At 41.9% G+C, this 17,961-nt stretch overlaps 1 protein-coding gene across 2 annotated transcripts in view; it reads right to left on the reverse strand.

Annotated features, from left to right (window-relative positions):
- Window positions 1-1,002: 1,002 nt before the first annotated feature.
- The window catches only part of ARGLU1 (arginine and glutamate rich 1), a 37,126-nt gene continuing 20,167 nt past the window's right edge, over window positions 1,003-17,961 (reverse strand). Inside the window, exons 2-4 of one of the 2 annotated variants that reach the window (XM_068268016.1) lie at window positions 12,819-13,041; window positions 7,488-7,571; window positions 1,003-3,553 (exon numbers count right to left, since the gene is read on the reverse strand). In XM_068268016.1, the coding sequence (XP_068124117.1) occupies window positions 3,389-3,553; window positions 7,488-7,571; window positions 12,819-13,041 (472 nt within the window). In that variant the 3' untranslated portion in view covers window positions 1,003-3,388. Of the gene's footprint in view, window positions 3,554-7,487; window positions 7,572-12,818; window positions 13,045-17,961 lie in introns of both variants that reach the window. The other variant, XM_068268015.1, reaches the window with a different exon arrangement.

Genomic DNA, 17,961 nt, shown 5'->3' on the forward strand with positions numbered 1-17,961 from the left:
AGTCAAATAAGTGGGGTAGCTAAAAACGCATCTAAATAAACACATACTTGAGCTAACTACACAGCATTATGCCATAGCAACCAAGATTTCTCTCTTACCGCCCTGACCGCAGAAAAACCTCAGGCGTTATAAGTTACTGAACTAACCACGCCTCTGGTACTGCTCAACTTTCCCTACCTCCCAATATGTATTTTGAATATTTTAAAAGGAATCTAAAACGAATCAGGGCCCCAGGACTGCTTTACATAATGAGCCCACAACTTAGGCATGTACTTACTATATAGGCACTGACAAAAAATACTGCAGTGCCCCTTTCAGGCTCAAATAAGTTCCAATTTCACTCAGTTCCACACCTTTTTAAAATAAACCGTGCTTTCCTTACAAAATGAAATCGTGTAAGCTTACAGTTAGCTATGGCCAAATAAAAACTGTAAGGATCCCAGGACTTGCCCCCCCTCCCAATCAAAATATGTAAGTTTATTTTACAAGTTTTCAGGGTAAGAACACTTAAAATAAATCTCTTCTGCAGAAATGAAAACAAGAACACAATCTAAAGGTTTTCTGCCTGAACAAAAACACATGTATGGCAGTATTATGAAAGAAAATGTTATCGCTTAAAATTTGCATTGATGGAACCTGTATTTTATAGCCGCGGAAAGTCTGCTCTCCGTTTCCAGAACATTTGTTAGGCTCAAAAATCACAAATTCTATTGAAGAAGATGAATTTACTTGATTGCTACTGCATGCATTTTTATGTTATAATTAGAAGGCGTTAGGTATTCAGGCATTTGTCTGAGGCAGTTAAGCCAACCAGCTGTTTAAACATGATACTGCAGCTGTAGTAGGGTACTCAGTCAGCATAAACTAACATTCATAGAACAGCAAGCTTTGTAGAAAAAAAAAATGCTCTTGGATTGTGCTTTGTGAAAAATGTCAGATGAATGAATAGTTTTTTTTTTTTCATACAAATATAAAATACCTTTAAAATATTCACAACATACATGAAGCAATTAAGACTTTATTCAGCAAATTCATGTATATACACTGTGGAAAAAAATCTGGTCGGATTGCATCAAAGTAATTAAAAACAGTTCTGAATGGACAATACTGAACTAGAGAGACTCTGAGGGGGGATATCATTGACTATCCATATCCTTACCTGTACCAGGACTTCAAGTGCAAGTGGAACAGCATCATTAGGACAATGATGTTACAATACACTACAACGTTCAAACAATACTGAGTTTTATGGGTGCAAACTTCCGTTTATAGTTCATTTAAAAAAAAAAAATATCAAATAGTATTTTATCTGTCAAAAATTATACCACTAGGGATCGGTAAAAGCTTACCAGACCAGGAAGAACGATTTAAGCAAAGGATGCTCATGAGCCTCTTGCCAGTGAGCCAGAGCACGGATGAGCACTACTGCATGTTATGCTCCAGGAGGCAGCACCTTAAAGAGAACCTGAAGTGAGAGGGATATGGAGCCATTTATTTCCTTTTAAACAATGCAAGTTGCCTGGCTTTCCTGCTGATCTTGAGTCTAATACTTTTTTCTATAGACCCTAAACAAGCATGCAGATCAGGTGGTCTGACTTAAAGAGGAACTGAAACCAAGGATTGAAATTCATCCCAATTAGTAGGCGATACCTCCTTTCCCAAGATAAATCTTTACCTTTTCTTTTCCCAAATAAATCGGGGGTGGGGGGGGGGTGGGGGGGGGGATCTGTATGGCTTATATTGTGTAACCCCTTCCACAGTGTGATGTCAGTGCATTGTGGGAAATAACAGCCGTTTCCAACTGCCAAGCAAGAAGAATTCTCTGTGCATAGAACTCCGTAAACAAATATTTTGTCACCTGGCAGAACTAAAGCTGTAGCCACCTGTGAAATTTCAGAACTTAAATCAGGGTGAGGAAACATTTTACAATTGGAAACCGCTGACTAAATCTATAAATAAGTATTGTAAAAAATAAGCAATTGCATTCATTGTTATTTTTACTACAGTTCCTCTAAGTCTGACTGGTTTACCTACATGCTTGTTTCAGGTGAGCGATTCAGACACTACTGTACCCGAATATATTAGCAGGACTGCCAAGCAACTGGTATTGTTTAAAAGGAAATATGGAAGCTTCCATAACACTCTCACCTCGGGTTCCCTTTAATGAGAATCCTCCTAAGTGGATGCAAGTGTTAATAGTCAAGGTTATTACAAACTGCATGTGGAACGTTAAAACCTAGCTGCAAAAAAAAAAAAAAAGTTATTCCTGCTTTGGATAGTGTGGAAAGGAATTAGAAGCCAGTTTGTGTGGACACTGGAGAGATGCTCTCTGAGCTCCTCTCTCTTTGGTCCTGGTCTCAATGAGTAGAGATAAGGGACAGTAATAACCACATTAATGGTCACTATCTACCACCCTGTTATACTGACCAGACAAGGAAGGGAATGAAAAACCAGTCAATCATATCTTTGACCTTAAATTATTTTATCAGCAGGGACAGGGTGTTTATTTTTTCACCTGCAGATGACAAACAATCAACAAGTCTGTAAAACTGTTTGCATGAAAGATCAGTCAGGGTGACATTTCTGGCACACAGAATTTAAATAATTTGTATTGTATTGTAGAATAATTGTTCACATTACTTTACTGATGTAAAAACTGCACAGGAAATTGAAAGTAGGTTTTCTAAAACCGTCCCAGAAGTGGCCATCGGGGATTTATCCACTTCTTGTCAGGACAGGGGCGACAAACTAAAAATAAAACAAAAGAGAAAGCTACAAGACACTCTAAACCCTTTCAACACAATTAAAAAATATATATATATATTTATTTCCTGAAGCTCGGTTTTAATGTGTCCAGGCAGCCAGGAGCGGTCAAGGCAGTCAAAGATCAGTGAAAAGAGGCTCGTGTATATAACACCCCAAAGCTGGACAAAGACATTGGAGGTCAGTAGAAGCACAAATGCACCTTCACTCTATGAACTGTACACTGTAGTGACAAATTGGTTAGCCAAAGCCATAAGATAGGAAAGCTAGAGCCCATGGACAGACAGTATGGACAGACCAGCAAAAATCCAGCACCAGATGGCAGACGTCTAGTGTCTTTAGTCCAGTTTAGACTGCTATACACGTACAAACAATGGAAATTCCATGAAATGATCTGATAAGAATTTAGCGTGGATTTATTGAGGAAATAAGAGTGATACATGAAAAATATGTTACGGTGTTTAGAGCACAGCCCCTTTGAGAAATGATATTTGATATTCCAGACAATAAAAATAATAAAAAAAAAAAAAAAAAAAAAAAAAAGGAAAAAAATAAAATAAAAAAAAGACACTTCAACATGAAGCTACCATACAGTCTCGTTTTGGTTTGAAAAAGTTCATGCGGTTTACTCTGCGCTTTTTAACGAGAAAGATAATTTCGGTCTGGATTTTCCCTTGCCCAAAATTATTTTTTGCTCTTCCTTTTGTTGTCGTTGTCTCTCTTGTTCTAATTTCATCCTTTCCTCATGTATTTTTCTTTGTTCTTCAACAATTTTCAATTGCTCCTCAGCCTGGAATGACAAAAGTCGTGCATTAATCAAGTGTTTATTTGTTGTTGAGTACTAACTTCCTCCTTATGATAAAGTACTATTGTGGGAGAATGCCTGGTTCCCACCACGCCTGGCTCCCACTGTGAAGCATGGAGGAGGTGTGATGGTGTGGGGGTGCTTTGCTGGTGACACTGTTGGGGATTTATTCAAAATTGAAGGCATACGGAACCAGCATGGCTACCACACCATCCGATTTGCATTTAGTTGGACCATCATTTATTTTTCAACAGGACAATGACCCCAAACACACCTCCAGGCTGTGTAAGGGCTATTTGACTAGGAAGGAGTGATGGGGTGCTGTGCCAGATGACCTGGCCTCCACAGTCACCAGACCTAAACCCAATCGAGATGGTTTGGGGTGAGCTGGACCGCAGAGTGACGGCAAAAGGGCCAACAAGTGCTAAGCATCTCTGGGAACTCCTTCAAGACTGTTGGAAGACCATTTCAGGTGACTACCTCTTGAAGCTCATCAATAGAATGCCAAGAGTGTGCAAAGCAGTAATCAAAGCAAAAAGGTGGCTATTTTGAAGAACCTAGAATATGACATATTTTCAGTTGTTTCACACTTTTTGGTTATTTACTATACTTCTACATGTGTTAATTCATAGTTTGGATGCCTTCAGTGTGAATCTACAATATTCAATAAAGAAAACTCTTTGAATGAGAAAATGTGTCCAAACTTTTGGTCTGGTGTGGTGTGTGTACACACACACACCCCAATACTATTTCGTCATAGGGAGGAAGAGAGTAGGAGCTGCTTTGTGATTGAAAACAAATAAATAGTGAATAACCAGGTCAGTTAAACCATGGTTTTGCCTTATATTTATTTAGTTTAATGTTAAATCTACTGTCTGGTGATGCAAAAAGGAGTAGAAAAGTGGAGCCTTATTGCCTGCTAGGTAAATAGTGAGGCAAATAGCCAATATTCAATTCAGTTGAAGAATACGGAGGACATATAAAAATGACTTACCTCTTTGTTCTGTATGTACGGCTCCTAAGGCCAGTTTCGCACTGCAAATTGGCCTTCAGGGAATACCACGTTACTATGCAGTATTCCCCGTCTGGCATTTAGCCAAGCAGGAAGTGATGCTAGCTTCCTGTTCGGCAATCGATGTCATGCGCGGGAGTTTACTTTGAAAATACGGTTCTGTGCATGCACGACGCAGATAATTACGGCGGGTTTTTAAAAATGCGTGTTACTATGTGACTTGTGGCCCGACACAGATCGCCGTGCGGTAACGTAGGTATGCACTCGCGTTAGATAGGGCTCTTCCAGGTGCAGCATACCGCAACATGGGGACTGTGAACTAGTTTAGATAGATTACTGTAGCATTAAGCTGCGGTGGGGTGCGGTATTCATTCATTGCAGAACAGCCATCTGTAGGAAACAAGTCCTCGGCTGATGAAGAATAGGGTGTTTATACTTTCAAGCCCTGAAACAAATGCCAGCCGCTCTGCTGACCTGTATGCCTTCAGACAAAAACTGGGGAAAGGTTTGAAAGGTGATGAACACTCCCCCCCCCCCCCCCCCCCCCCATATATACAGGTGAAACTCAGAAAATTAGAAAATCGTGCAAAACAAAGGGCCATTTATTTCAGTAATTTAAGTTAAAAAATGAAACTAATATATGATATAGGAACCCATTGCATGCGTTTTGGGTTAAGTATCCAATTAGAGTGACATTTCGAGCCTAGAATATTTTCGCAATATTCTAATGGTCTGAGAGTTTGATTTTGGGGTTCTCATAAGCTGTAAGCCATAATCATCAAAATTATATAACTGCTTGAAATATCTTGCTTTGCATGTAATGAGTCTATTTCATATATTAATTTCACCTTTTCAGTTGAATTACTGAAATAAAAATGGACTTTTATTCTAATTTTTCAGTTTCACCTGTACAGTAATAACAGTAATAACCTGTTCACAGTCAGTTCAGTTTACAGCTTTCTGCAATGGACTGACAGCATACGGAAAATAGATACTACATACAAGTAGTATGTAGCATATTGTGATAAAGTTCATCATTTTCTGTAATGTACTGATAAACAATAGACTTTCATATATTTTAGATTCATTACACACAACAAGTAGTTCAAGCCTTTTATTGTTTTAATATTGATGATTTTGGTATACAGCTCATGAAACCCCAAATTCCTATCTCAAAAAATTAGCATATCATGAAAAGGTTCTCTAAACGAGCTATTAACCTAATCATCTGATTCAACTAATTAACACCTGCAAAAGATTCCTGAGGCTTTTAAAAACTCCCAGCCTGGTTCATTACTCAAAACCGCAATCATGGGTAAGACTGCCGACCTGACTGCTGTCCAGAAGGCCATCATTGACACCCTCAAGCAAGAGGGTAAGACACAGAAAGAAATTTCTGAATGTATAGGCTGTTCCCAGAGTGCTGTATCAAGGCACCTCAGTGGGAAGTCTGTGGGAAGGAAAAAGTGTGGCAGAAAATGCTGCACAACGAGAAGAGGTGACCGGACCCTGAGGAAGATTGTGGAGAAAGACCGATTCCACACCTGGGGGGATCTGCGGAAGTAGTGGACTGAGTGGACTACAGGTGCCGCTTTCCCCACGTCAAGCCACTTTTGAACCAGAAACAGCGGCAGAAGCGCCTGACCTGGGCTACAGAGAAGCAGCACTGGACTGTTGCTCAGTGGTCCAAAGTACTTTTTTCAGGTGAAAGCAACTTTTGCATGTCATTCGGAAATCAAGGTGCTAGAGTCTGAAGGAAGACTGGGGAGAGGGAAATTGCCTGAAGTCCAGTGTCAAGTACCCACAGTCAGTGATGGTCTGGAGTGCCATGTCAGCTGCTGGTGTTGGTCCACTGTGTTTTATCAAGGGCAGGGTCAATGCAGCTAGCTATCAGGAGATTTTGGAGCACTTCATGCTTCCATCTGCTGAAAAGCTTTATGGAGATGAAGATTTCATTTTTCAGCACAACCTGGCACCTGCTCACAGTGCCAAAACCACTGGTAAATGGTTTACTGACCATGGTATTACTGTGCTCAATAGGCCTGCCAACTCTCCTGACCTGAACCCCATAGAGAATCTGTGGGATATTGTGAAGAGAAAGTTGAGAGACGCAAGACCCAACACTCCGGGATGAGCTTAAGGCCGCTATCGAAGCATCCTGGGCCTCCATAACACCTGAGCAGTGCCACAGGCTGATTACCTCCATGCCACGCCGCATTGAAGCAGTCATTTCTGCAAAAGGATTCCCGACCAAGTATTGAGTGCATAACTGAACATAATTATTTGAAGGTTGACTTTTTTTGTTTTAAAAACACTGCTTTTATTGGTCTGATGAAATATGCTAATTTTTTGAGATAGGAATTTTGGGTTTTCATGAGCTGTATGCCAAAATCATCAATATTAAAAACAATAAAAGGCTTGAACTACTTCAGTTGTGTGTAATTAATCTAAAATATATGAAAGTCTAATGTTTATCAGTACATTACAGAAAATAATGAACTTTATCACAATATGCAAATTTTTTTAGAAGGATCTGTAAACAAACAATCTACAGATTAAAGTAAACCAGAGAAGATTAAATCTAAAGATTTGATACTTACCCGGGCCCTCCTCCAGCCCCATAAACACGTGCGAGTCCCTCCCGTGGTCTGCCATTCAGCTGCAATCACTCCCGGTAATTGCTTCAGTCGCACCCAGTCTGAGTATTCTGCGCATGCGCAAGAGGTCCACGCAGAAGACCCAGACTGGACACGACTGAAACAATTACGGGCCTGATTGCCGCTGAATGGCAGACCGCAGGAGGACGGCGAGGAACTCACGTGTTTATGGGGCTGGAGGAAGCCCCGGATAAGTATCAAAGTTTCAGATTTAATCATCTGTGGTACATTCTTTAAGAAAAAGCCATACCAGTTTAGCTTGTGCTTCAGCAATTTTACGGTTATTTTCTTCAAGTATTCGCTCCAACTCCTCACGTTTTGCCCTTTCTTCTTCCTACAGGGAGGATAGGATGCAATGTTAGTAAACCGCAGGACTTAGTGGTTCATTTTCCTCTACTTTGCCTCAACTCCTTTTGGGACTTAAGGGGGCAGCACTAGAGCCACCGAATTCTTTCAATTATAAACATCAAACTTCAGTCATCACTAACACACACCTTCTAACGCTAACTTCAGCTCACCCCTCCCAAATCCAAACAGCAATACACCCTCCCTATCCTGCCCTGGCAGAGTTGTTTTAATTACAGTCAGACATATCAACAAGGACAACTACAAAAACTGGGTAGTGTATATGAAATTATAAAGGAAAAACAGATATAAATATAAAAAAAAAGATAAAGGGAATAATTTTTCTCACCAATAATGTATACCTACGTATTCTTTACCTATACTCCTTTAATCAGCATTAAAAGTTGGAATATTTACTGTCTTGTCCAGTGTCCTGCAGAGTGTGATCCTCAGCTGCCAATACGCGCCAGCTTCCTCTTTAAAATGATTTGTACTGTTAGCTTGGCAACACCTGCCATCAGCAGCTCAACCAATTTTAAGAAACATACAAGGCAGGCTGAGCTGAGGAATGCAGATGTTTATTGTAAGAGGGAACAAAAATATGTAATTCATCATTCCTAAGGCAAACAAGTCATAACAAACATACATTTTATTGTTAGTCAAATGCAATCCATGTTGAGGCTTGGGGGAAAATTTTAAGTAAAAATTTAAATGCTTTGTAAGTTTAAAGGTGCAATCCATACTCGTGAGAGCAATTTAAGTGTTTATTTAGCTTTTTCCTGTTACTTTAGAATTCAGAAACCACCTGCATGGACCAAATATGGGTGCAGATAACTCCTAGCGTTAAATTGGAACGGACCCCTCCGTACAGAATAGTTTTGTCAGAGGAGTGCACCTTTAAAGCAAATTTCATATTGAATATAAATGGATAGAGACATTCACAGGAAGCAGATAAACACTTGTTTTTAGTTAAAGGCTTTGTAGATTACATTGAGGAACAATGTGTTATGAGTGCATGGGGAGTTAAAGAAAAACAACGGTATATAAACTAAGACAAGTAACAGGCTACTTACTGGCTTTTGTTTTAAGACTGCTTTAAACTTAGCTCCTGTTCATTGTGTAGAAAAAAGTTAAAAAGAAAGAAAAGCAGATAAAATGTCCTAGCCTACAAACCAATCACATTTTGCATAGTGATCATGGTAAGAGTACAAAGAAAAAGCAACAAGTGTATTCATCATAATCACTCACAGTCCAGCACACCCCGCAGCAGGATTTGGATCACAAAAGTAATCGCAGTCCACTGACTCTGTGCGATTCTACCAGTCTGAACCTCAAACATCTACCCTGAAAAGGACTTAAAGATATGTTGAATTTCACTCAAGAGTGAGCTTCTCACAAGGTTTATTAAATACAGGGAAAAATATGGAGGATATAATGTAAAATCTGCAAACTATAGTATGGAGAAATATAGATTTTTTCTAACCAATAAGAATTTAAAGGATAACTCCAGTTCTGTTAAATGTATCGACAGACATACAATTTATGCTGTAATTTAGCAAGACTAATATACTGCTAAAGGCTTTAAAGGGAACCTGAAGTGACAGGGATATGGAGGCTGACATTTATTTCCTTTTAAACAATACCAGTAGCCTGACAGTGCTGCTAATCATCCTGTCATTAGTTGTGTCTGAATCAGACACCTGAAACAAGTATAATCTTATCAGATCATTGTCAAACATCTGATCTGCATGCGTGTTCATGGTCTATAGCTAAGCTTATTATGCTGGGCATACACGGGACGACCCGGCGGCTCGATCAGCCACCGGATCGACTCCAGCCGCGTACCCGCTGTCGTCCGGATCGATTCCCGCTCGTCCCCGCGGGCGCTAATTATCTTCCGCTCGATTCCCCGCTATTGTCCGCCCGCGGGGATCGAGCGGGGAATCTATCCCGTGGGTCATCGGACCTGTCGGATATTATCAATCGAGTCATCAGCGGCTCAATTGATAAGAGAAAAACGACCTGTCTATGCCCAGCGTTAGAGGCAGAGGACTGCCAGGCAATTTGCATTATTTAAAAAAAGGAAATGCAAGTGTCAAGTGCCATGTTAATGACTTTTTTGCCTTAAAGTATTTGTTACAAATGTATATTTCATTCTAAATGCCTATAAAATGTTATCAAAGTTTAAGCACCTGGCACAGCAGTTAGGCCTTTTTCAGATAGGAGGCTGAACTGCACACTTGCCGAGTGTCAGTGCAAGTCGGGTGCAAATTAAATGCAGCTGAATTGCAGCAGTAGTAACACCAAGAGTGGCAAGCGCTGACACATGGTGGTGCTACCTGGTGGCAGAGAACCACCACATGTTCAATTTCATTAAGGCTGCAGCCATGCTCATATCTGGCTCCATGGGGGGCCCTCTCTAGCACTAGCAAGAGCCCAGCCAGTCCTCGGGAGCAACTGACAGACTGCCTGTCTAAAAGAGACCTTAATCACTGCTGGTCTTCTCATTGCAGACTTCCTGCAGTTGCTCACTTTCTGACATTGGGGGTGGTTGCACTCCTCACTAGACATATCCCTCTCAAAAGGTCAGCCAATGCAAAGCAGACATTTTCCCCTCCCCAATCATGTCACTGTATATGTGGAAAGTGGAGTGAGAAGACCAGCAACTAAAGACTACTCTACCAGGTGCTTCACATCTAATTTCAATTACAAGTTCAAAGACTGTAGATAATATTTAAGATTTCCATTATTTGTCAGAAGAGAAGTTAAATGACAGAATTTCCCTGAATCTTTGCCCCATGCATTGCAATCAGAAATGTGGAAAGCTATACAATAATTATAATCTCTCTAAGTTATGCTAGAATCGGCAGGTGCCAGTGGAAGTAATTAATTTGCTTTCCCATAAATCTGTATTATTGTGCAACTGCGTACCTGCTGTTGGCAAAACCACCATGGCGTTTTTTGCCCAAAGTGTTTCCAAACCTCTGAGGCCATCCCCACCTGTGTTGCCTTGGCCTGCACCAGCCTAATAGTTGGATGTCGAGCTGTCAACACAGATGAAGGTGGCCACAGAGCCTCAGAAATACTATGCGTAAAAACCGGCAAGACTGTTTCACAATAATACTAATTTACTGGTGAGTGGGTGAGTTACTTCTCCTGACATCCGCTGATTATAGCAAAACTTCTAGATTCCCCCGAATCCTCCCCCGACAAGGCTTGATTTATTTACCTCTCTGGGAACCAGCACAGGCGCAGTAGCGGCTCTTCGTTCGGGTGAGGCGGAAATAGCTGAACCCGATTGTATCCGATCTACTGCTCAGGCACAAAAGGACTCGCTCCTGCGCAGTAGAGCTGATCAATCGGGTTCAGTTATTTCCACCTTAACCCGAATGAAGTGGCTAGTGCGCCTGCACTGGATCCCTGAAAGGTAAATATTTACCTCGCAGCGATTCGAGGGACCTGGGCAGGCTAATGGAGAGATGGATGAGGACGGAGGAAGCCTTGTTAGGATCCCCTCCCGGGGTAAGTACCCCCAGGGGACTTTTTTAGAATACAGATTCTCTTTAAAGGGATACCCAGGGTACAGGGTTTCCTACTACCAACTCTGTGACTAATAACATTACAATGAGGGCACCACACTAAAACTAAACAAGTGCACTGGAGGTGGCCGTCAGTAAATAATGGAGACAGGTAACAAACTGGTAATTTTTCTTCAACAGAACTGGAGTTTTACTTCAAAAATAGTGCAGGTTTATATAAATATTAAAACTATTCAATCTTATACCAGTGTTAGGTCATTTGGCATTAATACACAACTAAAGAAAAGCAGGTATCTAAACATATTTACAAAAAAAAATCTCACATGAGAAGAACTACAAACGATCAGCATGCAACAAAAGGTGCATGGCAGAATGTGTGCGAGAAATAATAAACTCCTCCTTCATATTACATGTGCCAGTGATTGAGCATCTTAAACATGCTTCTGCACGGGCCTGGGGGATGAAGTTCTAGTGTCTAGAGTCAAGAGTGAAGTGTGGTCTGGGTAATGGGTATGATCCATTACTGCTATGTACCTTGTGGTGCATGCTGTTATGGAATACGGTTAGTGCTTTTGACAAGACAGCCTTTAAGCTTCATATATGATATAACTGAGTGGTAACATGGAAACACTTGTCCCCCTCCCCCCTTTTTAAATGGACATTATAATTCTGTAAAACAAACAGTTTTCAGTAGCCAATTACTGCCTCGAATGGATACACTTCCTGCTTTTACTGCACCTGTTGGAAAGCAATATATTTTAACTTAAATGAGGGGAACTTGATATCTTCAAAGAGGTCTATTAGGAAGAAAGGATGTTATGACTAGGCATTCAATATTCGTTAATGGTGATCTGGACAAACAAGCAGGAGAAAAACAATGGTTATTTTGAGAATAAGGAGCACATTAAATGAGTTAGTGCTTAATGAAGGAAATCAAAAACATCCTCTGATGCAGGAAAGAAGCTGTTCTCAAATGGCCAAATTAAATTAGCTCCTTACTGTAGCATTTGGTGAACTGTTTACAACCTTTGAAGTACATGGCACATTAGTTGTCAGCAGCTACAGTTTTTCTTATAACCTTAAAAAGGGAACTCCAAGAAAGAGCCTGTCAAGGCAGAGAGAAATGTAACACTGTAACATACACTTATCTCTGCCATAAGATCTGAAAACTTCAATATCCACTTCATTTGGTTAAGAGACCACCTGTGATAGTTGCTATAAGTGAGCTTAACATAAGTCTGTACAGGTGTCTTATTCTGACTATAAGTAGCCCAGGAGGGTTCCCCACACTTGTATCAGGATCAGAAGAGCAGGTCTCCTGATGGCAGTGTCAGAGGCAACAAAACAATATCTTTGTGCTTAATCCACACCAGCACTCAGAGCGCTTTCTAGAGTTCCCTCTTAAGATTGGATATAGGGAATTAGGCTCAAATGTTCAAAACACTACAGCCATGGCAAAAGTTTCAAGTGAACGTCAACGAATTCTCAACACTTCTAAATGGCATCTCTGAAAAATGAAAGCCGTTAAGTAACAGTATATTTTTGATGCCCAAAGAGTGCAACGTCTTTTTAGGAATTCAGTAACTGACCCAGAATCAGCAAGAATGTATTCATACTTCTATCTGAACAATACGAAAAACCAGAGTGAGAAAGTTTTGCCATGGACTGTCTCTACTTTCCAAACGACCGAGCGTTACCTCTCTGGCTTTCTGTGCAGCTAGCTCTGCCTGCCTCTGTCGCTCGAGTTCTTCGAGCAACTGCTTTTCCATGATGCGCTTAGCTTCTTCAACCCTGCGGAGAACTTCACGTTCTATTTCATCCTTTCGCTTTTCCAGTTCTTCCTCAACACGCTTGGCAACAAGCTCTTCTACACGTCGCGCTGTCTCCTCTTCTATGAGCTTTTCTTCGATTTCTTGCTGCCTACTGGATACAGAGCAGAAAGGGAAGAAAAATGGCATTACAATAAACTGATTACCACTGGTACAAAGACCCACACCTATAATGTTCTGGAAGAACTACTAATGACAAATACTAACAGCAGATCATAATATAGCAAAGTCACAGCAATCATCATCCAGCTAACCTTTCCATTTGGTCGCATAAGTTATAAGCAATGTGGGAGTCCTGTAATGTTGTGGAGTGGGTTGAGGGAAGGGGCATGTGGGGCGATGCTTTGGCTGCAACTACTGCCTGGCCAAATATGACACTGATATATAACATCGATAATGAAGATCTGTGGCGGAGATTATAGGAGGGGTTGTAGAAGATATGGCGTTAGTGTGCAGTGTCAGATTAGTTAGGAAATAAAACCCTGGAGATGGGCTTTAACCCCCTTGCCGTTCCAATTACTGCGGCAAGGGGGCAGCGCAGCACTTCAAAAATGTTTTTTTTTTTTTTTTTTTTTAAAACATGTAGCTAGCCTAGTGCTAGCTACATGATAGCCGCTGACATCTACTTCCCTTATCTACTTCCATCGCCGCCGGCGATCTGCGCAAGCAGGAAATCCCGTTTCCCGAGAACAGGATTTCCTGCAGGGCTTCCCCCGTCGCCATGGCGACAGGGCGGGATGACGTCACCGACATCATGGATGTCAGAGGGAATCCCGATCCACCCCTCAGCGCTGCCTGGCACTGATTAGCCAAGCTGCGCAAGGGGTGGGGGGTAGGGGGGGGTGGAGCAGGGGCAAGCGACGGGTAGCGGCGAATCGACGGCGATCGACTTATGCACGCAGCTAGCAAAGTGCTAGCTGCGTGTAATAAAAAAAAAAATGTGCAAATCGGCCCAGTGGGGCCTGAGCAATCCTCCTGCGCAGGTTACCCCGAGCTCAGCTCGGGATAACCGGCAAGGAGGTTAAAGAGACATTGAAGCAAAATGTGTATGTGTAGTACAGCTAAGAAATAAAACATTAGGAGCAGAGACATAAGTCTAATATTGTTTCCAGTACAGGAAGAGTTGAGAAACTCCAGTTATCTATGCAAAAGAGCCATTGAGCTCCACTACTTTCAAAGTCGCAGAGAGCTCTGTCTTCTGAAGCTTGTTATCTCAACTGTCAGTCACTGTATCTTCTTTTTCCTGCAGAGGAAAGGTCAATAGTTCACTGTCCTGCTCTTTAAAAACCATTTAGCATGCTGAGTAGTGTGTAAACTGCAAATATTAGAGAATGATGCAATGTTAAAAAAAAAAAAAAAAAACTATAAACAAGAAGTTTAGAATCAGGATGATACCATTTATTGGCTAACTTAAATTAATAAGAATAAGCAAGCTTCCGACTGTAAAGCCTTTATCGGGCTTAAATCCTGTTTGCTTGCAAGTTAATGGAAAAGACAGCTATATACATGCAACATCAAAAAAGGGATACTGTACATAGATTTTTTTCAAGCATAAATACATGTCATTAAGATGCCTTAAAGAGACACTGAAGTGAAAAAAATTGTGATCTAATGAATTGGTTGTGTAGTAGGGACAATTACTAGAATTTTAGTAGCAAAGAAAATATTCTAATATTTTTATTTTCAGTTAGTGTTTTTTTTATAACATTTATAACATTGCATCATTCAGTAATATTTGCAGTTTAGACACTACTCAGCATTCTAAATGGGTTCAAAAGTTCACTAGCCTGCTCTGTAAAATCTTCCCTGCAGAGGAAAAAAAAGATATAACTTTTAAAGTTTATTATCTCAAGTTGTCTGCGACTTTGAAAGTCGTGGAGTTCAATGGCTAATTTGCATAGATAACGCCTTTACTGGAAACAATATTAGACTTGTGTCTCTGTTGCTAATGTTTTTTTTTCTTAGCTGTACTACACATACAAATCATCATAATTTTTTTTTTCCCCCATCAGTGTCTCTTTAGTCTCCCTGGCGGTAAGCCCGTGCTGAGCACGGGCTATGCCGCCGGAAGGCACCGCTAGGCCGATTTGCATAATTTTTTTTTGCTACACGCAGCTAGCACTTTGCTAGCTGCGTGTGCAATCTGATCGCCGCCGCTACCCGCCGATCCGCCCCCCCCCCCCGTGCGCTGCATGGCCAATCAGTGGCAGGCAGCGCACGGGGTGGATCGTAATCCCCTTTGACGTCACGACGTCGATGACGTCGTCCCGCCCGTCGCCATAGCCACTGGGGAAGCCCTCCAGGAGATCCAGTTTTTTGAACGGGATCTCCTGATCTCTGGAGGCGATCGGAGGGGCTGGGGGGATGCCGCTGAGCAGCGGCTATCATGTAGCGAGACCTAGTCTTGCTACATGAAAAAAATAAAAATTAAAAAACCGGCTTTGCTGCCCCCTGGCGGATTTTAATAAACCGCCAGGAGGGTTAAAGAGACTCAGAGATGAGTCTTTCTTCAGTTTTTGTACTTACCCTGGGATTCCTCCAGCCCCATAAGCATTGCTGTGTCCCTCGCCGTCCTAAGACGTCCCGTTCAGCCATGGTGAGCCCTGGTAAGCGGCTCAGCGACATCAGTGGCAGACCTTCTGTGCAAGCGCAGAAGGCCCCGGCTGACATCACTCAGTCAGACTGAGTACGACTAAACCGCTTACTGTGGGTTGACTGCGGGCGAACGGCGGCGCTGAGGAGGACGGCGAGGGACACATACATGCTTATTGGGGTGGAGGAAGCCCCAGGTAAGTAAAAAACTGCAGTGAGACTCATCTCTGAGTCTCTTCAAGTGAAACAGAACATCTAAATGGGGTGGGAGGTTGTTAGCTGAGATAACACTCCTTTGTTTACTCATATAACTGAAAATAAAAATCTGAGAATATTTTCTTTGCTACTAATGTTCTAGTAATTATCCGTACTACTATCATCTATTTTTCGCTTCAACTGCTGTCAATCATGGCCACGTTGTCCACGGCGTACTGTGCAGGCGCAGTAGTTCTGCGCCTGCGCAGTACGCCGCGTACAACATGGCCAAGATTGACAGCGGCCCTTTACACAGGTGCAGTAAGGACGACCTGGAGGTCGGCCTCTGCACCATGCGGAGAGCCCAGAAAGGCGGCAGAGAGCAGAGCGATCAGCGTGGAACAGTCGGCTGCAAGGGGCTGGAGAAAGTCCAAAGTAAGTAAAGCTGATTTTTTATTTTTTTCGTTGATGATTCCTTTAAATTGTCAATTCATTCTTCAATCACTACTATTTGATGCAGCCATTTCATAGAAAATCCTTTTGGAAAATTGACCCATTTGGGTTGAAAAAAAGACATACACCCATCGAGTTCAACCAGCCCGCTCCCTCACATTTCCCTGTTGATCCAAAGGAAGGCGAAAAACCCTTACAAGGCATGGTCCAATTAGCCCCAAAAGGGAAAAAATTCCCTCCCGACTCCAGATGGCAATCCGATAGAATCCCTGGATTAACTACACTGGGCATTACCTAGTAATTGTAGCCATGGATGTCTTTAGCCCAATCTTTATGATACGATTCTTTGTGCGATTCGATTACGATTCTATTTACGATCCGATTAAATCAGACATGTCCGACCGGGATTCGATTCAATTCGATTTGCCATCGCAAAACAATGGCAAATTTAATTGGATCGCAGCGGCACCTTCAGGGCCCGTTTCCACTTGTGCGGTGGGAATCGCTGCGGAAAAAATGTGCATGAGGATGCAAATTTCGCATGCGGTTGTATGCAAATTCTCATGCGAATTCGCATACAATTTCGCATGGATGGACCATGTATGCAAATTTAACCATGGCAGTGGCTGTGTGCTTTTTTATTGTTTCTATGCGAAATCGTATGCGAATTCACATGAAAATTACCATACCAAAACCGCATGCGAATTTCCTATTAAATACATTGTATGCGAATTATGATTTTTTTCTGCACAGAAAAACGCTAAGAAATCCTGACAAGTGGAAACAGTTCCACCAACTTGTATTGCCCATTCGAATTTGCATGCGGGATGTGCATGCGAATTCGCAATAGTGAAAACGGGCCCTCACAGATGGTGAATCGATTTCATGCTGAAATCGATTCACAATCTGTTTGCAGTAAAGGCAGCCATACGATCCCTCTCTGATCAGATTCGATCAGAGACGGATCTATGTGTTGATCTGATGGCAAATTGACCAGTGTATGGCCACCTTAAGGCGTTTTTTCTCTACACTAAATAAACCCAGTTTATCTAACCTTTCTTGGTAAGTGAGACCTTCCATCCCACGTATCAATTTTGTTGCTCGTCTCTGCACCTGCTCTAAAACTGCAATATCTTTCCTGTAATGTGGTGCCCAGAACTGAATTCCATATTCCAGATGTGGCCTTACTAGAGTTATGCTAAGAACGCACCATACAATTTTCTGTTAGGGCACGTACTCACGCCTGAACAACGGGTCGTCAGAACCGCCGTTCTAGCGACAGTTTGCGTGTGTGTACAGTCTGTCGGCAGGCTGATAAGGCTGGTTTTGACCTTTGATATTTAACCACTTAAACCCCCGCGGTACGAATTTCTCCGTCCCTTTTTCCCCCCCTAAAAAACCAGGGACGGAGAAATCCGTACCTTCCGCGCTACCGCCGCTGTCCGCGCTCCCGCCGCTCGTGCACGCCGCCGCCTGCTCGCACGGAGATCAATGAACGGGAAAATCCATTCCTGTTCGTTCATCTAAGCCCCCGCAATGATCGCGCTGCTTCTATTAGAAACAGCGCGATCATAGTGATTCTCCCAGCCTCCTACTGCTTCCTGTAAGCGTTCTTCCGGACGCTTACAGGTCGCATGTAAACAAACACACTGTGGCCATCTTGTGGCCAAATAGTAAACTACACCCTAAAAGCATTTTACATAAACAAACATTACATTTACACAATAAATTAACTCATTACCTCCCACACTCCCCAATTTTTTTATTTTTT

Source organism: Hyperolius riggenbachi, chromosome 2 (assembly GCF_040937935.1).
Source record: "Hyperolius riggenbachi isolate aHypRig1 chromosome 2, aHypRig1.pri, whole genome shotgun sequence".
Classification (NCBI taxonomy): domain Eukaryota; kingdom Metazoa; phylum Chordata; class Amphibia; order Anura; family Hyperoliidae; genus Hyperolius; species Hyperolius riggenbachi.